This window comes from Zerene cesonia, chromosome 8 (genome assembly GCF_012273895.1).
Source record: "Zerene cesonia ecotype Mississippi chromosome 8, Zerene_cesonia_1.1, whole genome shotgun sequence".
NCBI classification, from domain to species: Eukaryota; Metazoa; Arthropoda; class Insecta; order Lepidoptera; family Pieridae; genus Zerene; species Zerene cesonia.
In genome coordinates, this window is record NC_052109.1 from 7,656,691 (window position 1) to 7,670,766 (window position 14,076).

General features: G+C 33.9%; 3 protein-coding genes across 3 annotated transcripts in view; 1 reads left to right on the plus strand and 2 right to left on the minus strand.

Moving 5' to 3' along the window:
* LOC119828494 (26S proteasome regulatory subunit 6A-B) overlaps window positions 1–1,945 on the minus strand; it is a 4,392-nt gene extending 2,447 nt beyond the window's left edge. The window contains exons 1-3 of the mRNA XM_038350660.1: window positions 1,271–1,945; window positions 827–1,022; window positions 48–244 (exon numbers count right to left, since the gene is read on the minus strand). Coding sequence (XP_038206588.1) covers window positions 48–244; window positions 827–1,022; window positions 1,271–1,825 — 948 coding nt within the window. The 5' untranslated portion in view covers window positions 1,826–1,945. The remainder of the gene's footprint in view (window positions 1–47; window positions 245–826; window positions 1,023–1,270) is intronic.
* A 284-nt stretch (window positions 1,946–2,229) lies between these two features.
* Window positions 2,230–6,145, plus strand: LOC119828656 (succinate dehydrogenase [ubiquinone] cytochrome b small subunit, mitochondrial). The gene is made up of 4 exons (XM_038350893.1): window positions 2,230–2,416; window positions 2,785–2,930; window positions 4,014–4,198; window positions 5,495–6,145. The coding sequence occupies exons 1-4, from the start codon at window positions 2,386–2,388 to the stop codon at window positions 5,688–5,690; spliced, it is 558 nt and encodes a 185-aa protein (XP_038206821.1). The 5' UTR covers window positions 2,230–2,385; the 3' UTR covers window positions 5,691–6,145.
* Window positions 6,146–6,849: 704 nt separating this feature from the next.
* On the minus strand, window positions 6,850–13,165 carry LOC119828806 (phosphatidylglycerophosphatase and protein-tyrosine phosphatase 1). The gene is made up of 6 exons (XM_038351070.1): window positions 13,074–13,165; window positions 12,850–12,996; window positions 12,389–12,469; window positions 9,421–9,524; window positions 8,247–8,379; window positions 6,850–7,610 (listed from the first exon to the last, which is right to left on the minus strand). Exons 1-6 carry the CDS (start codon window positions 13,074–13,076, stop codon window positions 7,479–7,481), a joined length of 600 nt encoding a protein of 199 aa, XP_038206998.1. The 5' UTR covers window positions 13,077–13,165; the 3' UTR covers window positions 6,850–7,478.
* Window positions 13,166–14,076: the final 911 nt, after the last annotated feature.

Sequence of the window (14,076 nt, forward strand, 5' to 3'; positions counted from 1 at the left end):
GGGCGAGGAGATAGTTACAAATGAGAAATTTTGTAAAATGTCCATACCTTAATATCAGCAGTGGAACTGAATCCATCAAGTTGGTTAAGTAGTTCCAACATGGTTCTCTGCACTTCACGGTCACCAGCCTTCTCCGAGTCGAATCTCTTGGTACCAATGGCGTCTAACTCGTCAATGAAGATAATAGCTGGAGCCTTCTCTTTGGCGAGGGCGAAGGCATCGCGGACAAGTTTCGCACCATCACCTGAGGCCATGAAACTGGTTGTTAGTGGAAACAAGTGGTTTTGTAATAAAATAATGCACTCCAATTACGTACTAGTTTTCCGCCCGTGGCTTCGCCCGCGTGGAATTCGGTAATATCGCTATCACCTTTTTTATTTCAACTCCTTCTACCATTTATTTGGCGATAAAGATTATCCCATGTCCTTTCCCAAATTCAGTTCTACCTTCATACCAAATTACAAAAAAAATTGGTTCAGTGGTTTATGCGTGAAACAGACAGACAGACAGAGTTATTTTCGCATTTATATTATAAGTAGGGATAATCCAAGATTTCCATGGACATGTAATTTCTGTAGTATATCTAAATGTATTTGAGGCACGTCTAGGAACCCCCTTGAGTAATTTTGCTTATTGATGTTTATAACAATAACATTAAAAGTGAAAAGTGACACAAAAGAGGAATAAAAAATGTACATGCATTTTAGTCATGCTGCATATTCAAACAAAATACAGGTGATGATGTAGATTCCATCATACTCATATTTATTGCTATATCACTCATGTGATCAATGATACATAATGAAATAAGTTTAAAATCCCTCACCAATAAACATCTGCACCAGCTGTGGACCAGCCAGTTTCAAGAAGGTAGATTTAGTTTGCGCCGCGCAGGCCCTCGCTAGCAGGGTCTTGCCAGTACCAGGTGGCCCGTATAGCAGCACACCCTTGGGTGGATGGATGCCGAGGTTTACAAATTTCTCCTTGTGTGTCATTGGGAGTACCACTGCTTCAATCAGTTCCTAAAAGGACAAAATATGAATTTAAGGAAAATCCTCATTTTCATTTTATATTGAAAATACATTGTCCTATTGAAGATACTAAAATGTCTATGATATTATATAGCATAAAAATACTTTTCTACAAAAAAGGTCACTAACATTTCCTGGGGAAAGAGTACAATTGTAGATATTAATAAAATGACTATAATTTCCAATAAAAAAACATTTGAGCTGAGAACATTACACAACAGAATGAAAGCAATACATACCTGAATTTGTTTATCCAACCCTCCAATATCTGAATATTGTTCCGTTGGTCTCTCATCCACCTCCATAGCCTTCACTCTCGCATCATATTCAGCTGGGAGGGTCTCCAAAATCAAGTACGAATCTTTGTTCACACCAACCAAATCTCCTGGCTTTAATTTATCAGCATCAACCAGCCCAATCACTGGTAAAAAGTATGTTTGCCGCGTTGAAGTCTTGATTACGGCGCATTTGCCCTTCCTTTGTGAGTCTAGGTCGACTACTGCACCATCTTCTTCTTCTTCCTGTGGGTCTACGTCCAAGAGTTCTATAACATTTGATACGAGGTATGGCAGGGTCTTATTGACTTTAATTTTCTCTGTGTTCTCTTTAATTTTGTCATTTTGTGCCTGGAGTTCATGTGAAATCCTCATAACTTCGCTCTTCATGATTTTGATTTCATTGTCCAACAATCGAGTCCGGCTGATAATTTCATCTGTTGGCATTCGTAATACTTCCTCGCTGAGCGCTTCCTCTCCATCTTCCCAAATTGATTTATCTTCTAATGTAGTCGCCATTTAGATTTTTTAAATTAAAATATGTTAAGGTTTACTGAATTAACTATTTATTTCGTGAAAACAACCAAAACTGCACACAAAACACAAAATGAATATTGAATTGTCATTGCTCAGTGTTGCCAAATAATGTTCACCTTCACCAGCAACTAAAATTGTTTTAGAAAAAATGTTTTTATTGATTCAGTTACGTACTTATAATCTACATTCACATCAAATCATTACATATGCTGTAATTTTATTTGTCTTATTTATGTCTCATAATATTTGTCACATTTTTTTCTATTTGTCCACATACAGTGGTGTTACATTATTCGATTTTCAAATACTTCCGTTGTCATTCAACTTTTTAATGTCACTAAACTTGGCACATAGTAACTAGTTTTTAATCTGTAATGTGGCAGTTGGCACTGGCATTTGTGACATGACATTGGCAATATCGCCAAACTGTTTTCGTGTTACGACTCGATTTTTGTGGATTTCGAATTTATATTTTACAGCACCTTTTTATTATAATATTGGTTAAGACTAATTTACAGTTTACTCTATCGGATACACTTATAATGGCATTATCAGTATTTCTTCGTGCGCCAGGTAAGTGTAAAAACTGCAGTTGTGCAGTTTTAATATTACATAATAATTGTTATTGTTCAGGAGCAATAGGTAACTTCTAAACAAACTATCATTTGTTCGTACATATTGATAAGGAATAGAAAATAGTAATTTCTGCCTTGTTGTCGGATATCTAGTAGAGACCTTAATATCTAGTTGGTTATTTATAAGTTATAACCTAAACCCTCTAAAATCAAACAGACGGCTTAGTAATATAACGAACTCAACAAGACATGTCTATGAACGGGGCATTCAATACAGAAGAAAGAAATTATTTACACAATGATAACATATCTTACTTATTCACAGTTCACCTATTGAATGAATAATTTTTTATTTCAATATTTCAGCATGCAGCAGCCGAATTTTTTCACAGCACATCATGAGGCTATCAACTCAGCAAGCGTTGAAACCAGCAGTGACCCAAGGAATAACACCAAGTATCTTGTCTCTGCAGAATTCACTTCTTAAACCTGATGGTGGAATTTTGAATGCGGTATGTATTTCAATAATATAGTATTTTTTGCAACCATAACTATAGCACACAATAATAAAAAAAACAAAAAGGATAATAACATGGCTTACATCAGGCAGAGTGTGTGCTGCAAAGGAGCCCTGGTTCAACAGAATGTTGCTTGCTCTGCATAACGTTAAGACATGCAATAGATAGGACAGTTCTTTGGCATCATTGTTATGTACTATTATATTTGCAGCTACTAGCAGCTATGTATTATTATTTCAAAAGACCAGCTATAGAGTTTCTTGTCAGCTCTTCTCTGAAGAAACTGCTTTCTGAACCAGTGGTAAATGTTAAAACTTGTTATGGTGATTCAAAAGTGCTTCTATAATTAGTCCAATTGAATAAATAAATGTTTGAGTATGAGTACCAGGAAGAGTACTTTGCCCTTATCATTTAGGTGTATGAACATAAATGTTGGCCAATTCTCTGACCTACCTGATATGCACCTAAAATTTCATAATGACTTTTCGTGATGAGTGAATAGATACTTTGACACAACATTTTTGTGTATATGTATGCTACTAATAATATAAATTCGGAACGTAAGTAGTACGTAAGTATGTTGTAAGGATGTATGTATGCTAGTCTTACATGCAACAACTACTCAACGGCTTTAAATGACACTTGGCAATGATGTAGCTTATGTACCAGAATAATACATTAGCTATAGAAGTAGTTAGATAAATAATTTTTAAAGTTTAGCCACAGGTTCCAGCAAGTATATCATAGATTTACCATTACCATACATTAAAATGAAACTCATTTTAATAGTTTCAATAGTATTTCTAAACAAAGCTTAGTCAACTACACAATTGTTTGAGTTTCTAGAATGTTCTATACATTTACCTAAGATATAAATTAATACGTACTGTTTAAAATGAATTCATTTATTTTTTTCATTGTCATAAATTAAAATAAATGCGAACTTATTTATTTTAACTATTAAATTTTTCAAAACATATTGAAAAAATTATTAAAAATTATTTTGAAATCACCCAAGTTTGTTGGTTTGGTAATACATTATGTATGTCAAAATAAAAACATCCTTTATTTATCCAGGTAAGGCAATTCAAGACGTCGCCAGCCCTCCTATCGGAGGAAAAGGCCCACGATCACTCCAAATTGTGGGTCATTGAGAAAGTGACGTCTGCAGCACTTGTTCCCCTCATCCCCATATGCCTGATAATGCCAAATAAGATTTTCGACTCGGTATTAGCTATTCTCATAACGGCCCACAGCTTTTGGTGAGTGCTTTTGCTTGTAATTTTTGTTTGTGACTTGTTTTGTTTTCTACATATTATATTTATACTACAATATCATAGATATACTACAATTGATACATGTGTAATTTAATATTAATATTTATACTATAATAGGTTTTTAAACAAGTTTCAATGAAGGTTGGTACAGTTGTTTATAAAAAAAAAAGGTGTGTGTGCGATTCACACATGATAGAAGTGAAACTTCAATAAATCGTCAAAAGAATGAATAAAATAGTATGTATATTTCTGTCTCATTCTTTGCCGGCTTCATTCTACACATTTTTGTATTTCTGTCTCTTACCTGTCGTTTTTCCGTTGCATCAGGTTTGAAATCACAACGATTTTAAAGAAGTTTCACTTCAATAATAAAATGAGTGTGTATTAGACTAATGCGCTTTTACATGAGTATTGCCAATGTTGATTATTCTTTTAATATCCATAAAGGAATGTAATGTAAACTAAATGCTAAAAATCACAGTCTATTTTTGGTAACAATATACTTATAGAATGGATCTATTAACTAAAGTATATAGTTAGACTGTATTCCTAAACCTTTTCCTCATATTTTAATTATTTACCATTTCCGTCCCAATAATCCCGACTCCCAATCTAGGGGACTCGAAGCTATGGTGGTGGAATACGTAAGGGTACTGCTATTCGGTCCCATGATCCCCAAAGTCGCGATGGGCGTGGTCTACTTCCTGACCGTCCTGCAACTGGGCGGTCTATTCTACCTCATTTTCAATGATATTGGCCTGTGCAGAGCCTTCTGGCGCATTTGGCGAAACATGCGAAAGCCAAAAGATGCGACGGTTCGTGTGATTGCAGAGTTATTGTAGAAATTGTTTGGCTGAATCTTTGTCATCAGCACCATCTGATATACGTAGAAAGTAATTAGCCTAATACCTAATAATATGTAGCGTAAACGATAATGAAAAATTTGTAGAGATTTATGTGGAAAAAATCATGTGCACCCAATCACTAATCATGTATAATATAATACAATATACAAAATTATTACTTATTTGGTACCTTACTCCTATCATATTGTCTTATTAGTGAAAGTAGTTTAAAAATCACAAAATTATGTGTAGACATTTTTATGCCAGAGGTATTTTTTTATTAGTTCAGTATTATTTCTATTTTCAATTAAATTAATAATTTATTTATTTTTACAGAAGACTGGTTTCTACCCAAGAGTAAATAAAAAAATTAATAATGACTTTTCTAAGCATATATATATTATATCTCTTACATATTTTATTTGTATTATTGCAGGGGTCTGGAGGCCATCGCCGTTGACTATGTTCGCGCATCGATGTTCGGCCCAATCATCCCCAAAATTGCCATCGCTTTAGTTTACATTATCTCCATCGCGACCCTCGGAGGTCTCTTCTACCTCATCAGCAATGATGTTGGACTCGCCAACGCCATCAAGCAATTCTGGGGGGTGAAGTCTAAGCAGAATGCGTAAAACCGTTGCTTAGATGTTGGTTGATTTTTAACAATGGCAACTTTGTTGTGCGGGACATGGTGCTGCAACTGTCACATTTTGACTGTTTAAGATTAAATATATTGGCAGTCATCTTGTGTAATATAGTACAAATGTGTAGTTCATTTATAATCCCAACGATGCAGTTTAAGATGTTGTTTTTGCAATTAACTTTGAAATTGACCAACGTCTAAAGTGTTTAATTGTTTTAGTTCAATGAATGTATTGAGATTTGTTTTCGCCTAATTGTGGTCTTAACGGTCTGTAAAAAACAGTACTTAACGCAAAATTAATAAAATGGATTATGTTTGTCATGAAATGATCAAAATTGACTGTGTGACAGTATTTTTTGGTATTATTCATTTAAAAATTGGACTTAGCATGCTGTATGTATCTTGTTTTAATTTATTGATAGTGTAATAAATATGTTAATAGTTGAATGCATTTGATTTGATTCCCTTATTAAATATCGGGTTATAACTTAGATTTATATGGCAAAGTCTAGGCGAAGACGGTATTTCAGCTAACAGCGTTTACATACAGGCCAAAATTTTTACAAAGTTATTTTTTTGTCTTTCACGTGGCAACCGATCAATTTTATTAAATGACTAGCTTTTCGCCCGCGGCTTCGCCCGCGTAGAATTCGCTTATATCGCGCGACATGGTAAGGAGTATTTTCTTCACATTAATAAGTATGCTTTGTTCTTTCCCACGTTTAGCTCCATCTTCATACCAAGTTTCATCAAAATCGGTTTGACAATAACGAACTTTCATACAAACTTTCATCCCCTCTTTCAACCCTTTCTACCCTTTTTTCGCGATAAAAAGTATCCTATGTCCTTTCCCAAGTTCAGTTCTATCTTCATACCAAATTTTATCAAAATCGGTTCAGTGGTTTAGGCATGAAAGCGTAACAGACAGACAGACAGACAGAGTTACTTTTGCATTTATAATATTAGTAGGGATAGGGATTTTTGTGTCTAGAGATAGCAATTCTTCTATGCAGCTTGAGAGCAAATGTGAAACAATTTATGATTCACAGCTTAGCTATACTAGTAAGGTATTATGTTATCTGTGGCTATACATACAATATACACAAAATATTTTCTCTTATAAAAAGGTCATATGGAAAAAACTCAAATTGTTTTAAAATAACATTTATATACACTTCAATAGCGATCATAATACATGTCAATTTAACGACTCACGTTTTATAACATAAAAAATATTTATTCTACCAACGTCAATACTCTTGCCCTATAAAAATATAATTACTAGACGAAATTATATTTATATCGTCGTTTGCGGTAAATTAATGCAAATTTATTGCTATCGTATTACTACAGTCACATTAAAAATGCAATTTTATGTGCAGTTTAATTATTTCAAAAGTTTCATCAAATCCGAAATCATTAAAATTGTCCGTTTCCTTAAAAGAAGTGAAAATGTGTTGATTAATATAAAAACAAAAAACTATACAGATTGCTGACCCGTTTAAAAAATACGCATTGTATTTTGTCTTACATTAAATAAATAAAATATTGTGATACATTTTTTTAAACGCATAATAACTTAGTATCCACAAACATTATTATATAAATAAATATAAATTGAAATTACTAATGAAACTTTTCAGAGTGTAAACTTTTTTTTCTCTTTTTCGAAAAAAAAAATTATTTAAACTATTTATTCGTAATAAAACCTTGTCTCATTTATTAAACATTCATGAACTATCTATATGGGTAATTTTTAATCTAGATTTTCTAACAGCTAGCAAGATTTAGGTCCGCAATGGTTCCTATGGAAGATGTCTAACGCCTGCCACTGCTTCGTGTGCAGAAGTATGTGCGGTCGTCTTGATCTCATGTACTCAACCGCTTCTTTTGGAGTCCAGCCGTTTCGCTGAAATGTATTTTTCATCATAAGACAAACAAATATTTAATTCTACTTACTTAATAATATTATACCAATTTTTAAGGCCAATTTTAAACTAAATCTATCATCATCATTATCAGCCCATATATGTTCCCATTGCTGGGACACAGGCCTCCATGAGGGTTAAGGCCTTAATCCACCACGCTGGCCAAGTGCGGGTTGGCAGATGTCACATGTCGTCGAATTTTTGATTCTCAGGCTCTGGTTTCCTCACAATGTTTTCCTTCGCCGTTTCGAGCAGTGATAATGTTATCCACATGTGCAGATAAATTGAAAAATCCATTTATTTCCTGCGCGCTCGCCTGGTCTCGAACCTCGACTTATCGATTTTGAAGTTCGAGGTCCTCACCACTGAGCCACCATTGCTATTCTAAATCTAAATTTGTTGCTAACTGTGTCCCGCGTTTTCACGCACATCATACATGATATCTTATATAGACTTCGTCCACAAATTAACTATCTAATACTGAAGTGATTTTTCAAAACTCTTGAGATTTGCGGGTTCAAAAAATAAAACAAACTCTTCAGCTTTCATTATTAGTATAGACCACTTATATATAAACCCCCTCCACCCTCTCCTACTCCCCTTCTTCCCTTACTCACCATCATAAGGTAGCAGCCGACGAGCGTGGCGCTCCGCGTCCTGCCGGCCTTGCAGTGTACATACACGGTGCCGCAGTTCGGTTGCCGCCCTTTGTCCTCCAGCCCTTGCAGTTTACCGCTGAGGGGGAGGAACCTGGAATTCGTTGTGACCACACTAGACTCCGTTTATCCGAAGAGTAGATCATTATCGTACGACCTATTTATCATACGAACTACATTTAGTTCGTAAGAGTTATGATTTTTTTTTATTTTGTTAAACACTAGCTTTTTCCCGCGGCATCGCACGCATTAAATTGGGAGTAGTTTAATAGAACATATACACATACACATATAAACCTCCCTCTTGAACTACTATCTATTAAAAAACCCATCACAATCCGTTGCGTAGTTTTAAAGATTTAAGCATACGTATGGACATAGGGACAGAGAAAGCGACTTTGTTTTATACTACATGGTGATTATGAAATAAAAGTATAAAAATGACAAAACCGACCTCAAATCGTCAAAACTGGAGCAAATTTAAAAGAGGACACGCGAAATACAAGCTTGGAAAGAAAGAATTATCTAAATCTATGGTATTATTCTAAACGAATGTTCCAAAAATAATGGGATGTTCTCAAATTTGACTTTTTTGGGTTTTCAAGTGATCGACGTGGCCCATTATGTGTTTGATGGGAAATTGTTGTCCCATATTAGAATCTGGTGTGGTACCCTCCCCCGCAAAATGGCGACTTTTTTGTAAAAAAGAAAATAAATAAATTAACATAAAAAATTAGTTTATTTTCGCACTACTTAATTCTACAGTAATAATGATACATTTTATATCATTCGTGTTTAGTGTATAGTGTATTGTTTATTGTAATAAATATTCTATTATTTCTAATACTACAACTTTTTTTTATATTTATATGTGTGTAACGTTTTCACGCAAAAACCATTAGGGCCGGTTTCAAAAATTCTTTTACCATTAGAAAGCTGTAACTTTACCGAGTGACAAGAGGCTATATATGTACCACGGGCTAACAGCTAGTATCTCAATAATTAGCTAGGAATCGGGAAGGCTGATGACGTATTTGGTCGCAAAAAAATTACCAATAAAACGGCTAAGAAATGCATCAAACTCGAGTAAAATCCATATAAGATATTATCCTACAACTTATCATCTAAAACTGACCTATTGATAAATCGGACACCCTCGTACAATTTCTCCTGATCCGGAGCTTCAAATATATCCGTTGTTGCCAGCTGCAAAAACTCGACGCCGTGTTCTCGCCATTTCTAAATAAAAAAAAAATTCTATAGTCTTTTCTGTTTTAAAAACAGCCAGTATTTACTTTTAAATACTGGCTGTTTTATGGACGAATATGGACGACTAGCTGTTCGCCCCGGCTTCGCCCGTGGTACATATATAGTCTATGTTACTCGTGGATAATGTAGCTTTCGAATGGTGAAAGAATTTTTAAAATCGGTCCAGTAGTTTTTGAGCCTATTCATTACAACCAAACAAACAAAGTTTTCCTCTTTATAATATTAGTGTAGATAAAAAGCAACGATTTAAGAATCCTTAATCTCAATCCTTTATCAGAACGTACGGGTTTTTTTTAATAAATCGCAGCTAATCGCACTTCACACTAATGTTATAAATGTGAAAATTTGTTTGTTTGGATGTTTGTCCGTGAATCAGGCTGATACTATTGAACAAATTTTGATGAAATTTGGTATACAGAGAAGAGTATGAGCTGACTTGAGTGTTAGGGTACTATTTATCCCGATTAAATGCTCTCTTGGGAGAAAACAGGAGTTTTGATATCCGGGCGGAGCCGGGACGAGCGTCTACTTGTATGTAAAGAAATATTACACAAGCGTGGAACGTTCTAGCAACACAAGATTGGAGAACGGATAAGACATTATACGGATGCAAATCGAAATATTGTATTAGAATCACGAGAATTAACATTACAAAAATAACTTGCATTGAAATTTACAATAGGTTATTATAATAACAATTGAGATAGTTTTAGGTGATCTTGAATACTTATTATAGTTACCGATGTGACTTTAAGTCGGCAGTTTATTTTGTAGAAGCGTTAGTAATACTATTTTGAAATAGATCGTAGGTTTGATAAAAAATGCGATGCGATCCGTACTATCGTACCAATCCCTACTAATATTATAAATGCGAAACTAACTCTGTCTCTCTGTTACGCTTTCACGCCTAAACCACTGAACCGATTTTGATGAAATTTGGTATCAAATAGAAATGACCTTAGGAAAGGACATAGGATACTTTTTATCGTGAAAAAAAGGATAGAAGAGGTTGAAATAGGGGATGAAAGATTTTATGTAAGTTCCTAATTGTCAAACATAAAATCATATAAGATTCTTTCACACTTAAACCACTTAACCAATTTTGACAAATAGTTTAGATTTTGGGAAAGACTATAGGTAGCCTATTTTTATCATGTCGCGCGATATAAACGAATTCCCACGGGCGAAGCCGCTGAGTTAGAGGTTAGTTATATATATGACAGTGGGTGAGGATACTTTTTTAAGAGTTCTCAACAGATGTGTCTGAAACGTCGAGAAATTATGTGTGTTTGTACAAATTATCACGTCTGTATGATGTGCAGTTAGCACCTACAGTTAAATTAAACGAATGAGTTGGTATAACAAGGACTGTATGGAGTACCTATATAAGACATTTGAATCTTTGAATACTCTTTGAATGCTTGTTACTCTTTCAATCAAAAACGGATAATCACTGCTTGAAATTTGACACTGATATTTGAATCTGAGCACATAGGAAAATATTATACCCTATCCTACTTATATTATAAATGCGAAAGTTTGTGAGTATGTGTACGTGAATGTTTTTTACTCTTTCACAAAAAAAAACTATTGAACCGATAGCAATGAAATTGTTACGTAGATAGCTGGACAACTGGAATAACACATGGACAATTTACTTTGACACTTTTTATGACGATATTCCTACGGGATACGGACTTACGCGGGGCGCAGCTAGCATCCAAATACAACGCGACCAAAGCCATGGGCTACAACTAGCGATTTGCGATGTGACGCGCAAGCTCCGAAAAGCATAAATTAAACAAAATCATAGAAATCTGTTCAGCCATTAAGTTATGTCCGATGAAATTAATAATTCTAATAATTATCCGAAAAAAAATTACTATTACAATTTGTTTCTTATCAACAAGTGTAATAGCGGTTATTAAATTTAAAATGCATGTTATATCGCCGCATGTTAACGTGAGTCGTGAGGCGACGTGGCCTTATAAAACTATTGCCAAATAAAAAAAAAGAATTAATAAAATACGACATTTGCCTTCCCAGGACAATACAAGACGCTGCCAAATTAGTTAAATTATTAAATGGTTTCTTCGTTTTTATTTTCAAGTTAAATTTTAAAGATCCCTTCCAAGGTAGAAGTAATTGCATTCATGGTATAATTTAACCAATTTTCAATTATTTAAAAAGGATAATTTTAATACAATTCATATTAAAAAAAAATCCTCTTTCTTCTCTTATACATTATATGTAGGTGTTTGATTTAAAAATATCATTTTATTAATTCATAACTGCTTAACTAATAAATGTCTTAGCAGATTTGAGTGATTTCTAAATGGATAGGTTTTGTTTCCTCTAGGATTTCGAAAAAGCTCTTTATAAGTAGTATAAGTAGTCTCTTTATAACTCAAGAGCATGGCAAAGTATTTACCATATCAAAAAAACTATAATTTATGAAAATGTTTATGAATTTTTTAATCACATTTTTTTCTTTTCTCAAAATTCTCAAAAATCACTTTTTGTACATATTTTATGGAACTTTCCTTGTCTAATATCTGATTTAAGGGGCCGTTTGAACTCATTTTATTTTACAAAAAAGACTAAGGTAGAAATATTTAATCTTTTTTGTAAAAAGCTCATTAAAAGCTGTAAAATCAGCATTAGCCAGAGATAATTCCAAATATTCTAGTGTAAATACAACACAATAATTGTTATATTTTCTGTTAATTTACTCAGGTCAGGAAACATTCTATCAAATGTGTGATTTAAACTTTTTCAGATTTACATAAGATAACCATTTTTGGTTGTAAGTTACACAAAAAATGTTACCATACCTCTGCATCATTGGAGAATATTTTCAATTCATAAGTTTCATTCATTGACACCACTCCTTTTATGTTTTCTTCTTCTATTAACTGGAAAAAATACATACAAAATAGCACTATGAAATGACTAGTTTGGTCTATGTATATTATGATATCTTAAGGTATATAACAAAAAAAAAATATCTTCATGTGTAACTGTTATTTTTTATTAAATTTAATGTTAACTGTAAATAATTCGGCTAATGTATAGCTTCTAAAAGTGGTATGTTGAGAGATTATTATAGTAATTTTGAATCATTTTAACGATAGGATCGTCAATGTTATGACACAAAAATAATGCAGCATTAGTACCTGTTCATTGTTATAAAGTGCAAATTAATTTAGAATTAATCATACACCTAAAACAGTGAAAGTAATGTGGAGTCCATAAGTAGGTCTGTATAGTTAACCTAGCATACGAAAAAGGCTACCTGTTTGGTCATTCCCTGAAACGGCAAAGCTCCCAGTATCACTGTATCGTCCATTCTATCGTACCATCGTCTACTAGTCACCTTTTCCATTAAAACATTGTATAAAAGTGTTGGATAGAACGTCACTCGCGCAAACATCGCTGTGCCCTGTCGAATAAACAGTTATGTTAAACACGTCAGAACTCCGCGGTAACCATCGCGTAATTAAGTAAACCAGCAAGTACCATGGTGAAAGCTGGTTTCTGGTGGGGAGGTATCAGTATGCAAGTTAAGTTCGCGCACCAATGTTCAGCAGGCGTTTTGACGTTTGTGATAACTGCACTTTGACAACTTTGTGACATCAGATTTTACTGTCATACTTTGACAGGTACGTTCAGAAACAGAGTTTCACAAGGAAACATAAGTAAGAATATTTTTGTTTCATAAAATTTATTACACGTATTTTTGAATTGTTTCACTTTGCAATTTGTGTTAAATGTTAACAAAAACACGTAAAAATACTTATTGTAAATTGTGAACTCCTACTATTTATAAAAAGCAAACTCTCCATTCTTCTTATTATGGTTAAGCTACGAATCAGTAGGCGTTAAGTTTTATGGGTTATTTGTGTTTACACACACATACACGGCTTTAAGTGTTTTTATTGGTTATAATTAATATCTTCGTGCCTGGAAAAACTTAGATCGCCCGACCTTTATGAGGGTTACCGTTACCTTGAGCATAGGGTAGATGCATGAAATATCTGATTCATTGATCGATTTCCTTTATGGACAAGCAGGCGATCAGCCATCTGTGTTGGCCAGACCAAGACATTTTTAAAGTGAGTCCCTACCGAGAACCGAACCCCGTTCGCTACGGTACCACACTCGACTAAAATTATTTTTTCCTCCATAGGTAGGTTTTCGTATACTTCTCCATCCTTGTTATTATTTTTTACTAGCTGTTCTTCCCGGTTTCACCTGTGGTACATATATAGACACTCAGTGTAATCGGTCCAGCCGTTCACCCGTAATGGCGTGACCAAGGGTAATAGGATTTCTTTTTTATATATATAATTTAATCAATATCCATATTTAGCATATCTCATCTTTTTATAAAAAATAACTTACTAAATACGAGGATGAACCTGTAAAATAAAATTGGAAATCCTACTAATATTATAAATGCGAAAGTTTGTAAGGATGTGTGTGTGTTTGTTGCTGTTTCACGCAATAACTACTGAACCGA

Coding starts and splice junctions, on each gene's coding strand:
- LOC119828656 (XM_038350893.1), top strand. CDS start 2,386: ATGGCATTATCAGTATTTCTTCGTGCGCCAG. Junction 2,417..2,784: donor AGTATTTCTTCGTGCGCCAG/GTAAGTGTAAAA, acceptor TCAATATTTCAG/CATGCAGCAGCCGAATTTTT. Junction 2,931..4,013: donor ATGGTGGAATTTTGAATGCG/GTATGTATTTCA, acceptor TTATTTATCCAG/GTAAGGCAATTCAAGACGTC.
- LOC119828806 (XM_038351070.1), bottom strand. Junction 12,470..12,849: donor TTCAGGGAATGACCAAACAG/GTAGCCTTTTTC, acceptor TATTTTTTCCAG/TTAATAGAAGAAGAAAACAT. Junction 9,525..12,388: donor TATTCTCCAATGATGCAGAG/GTATGGTAACAT, acceptor TTTTTTATTTAG/AAATGGCGAGAACACGGCGT.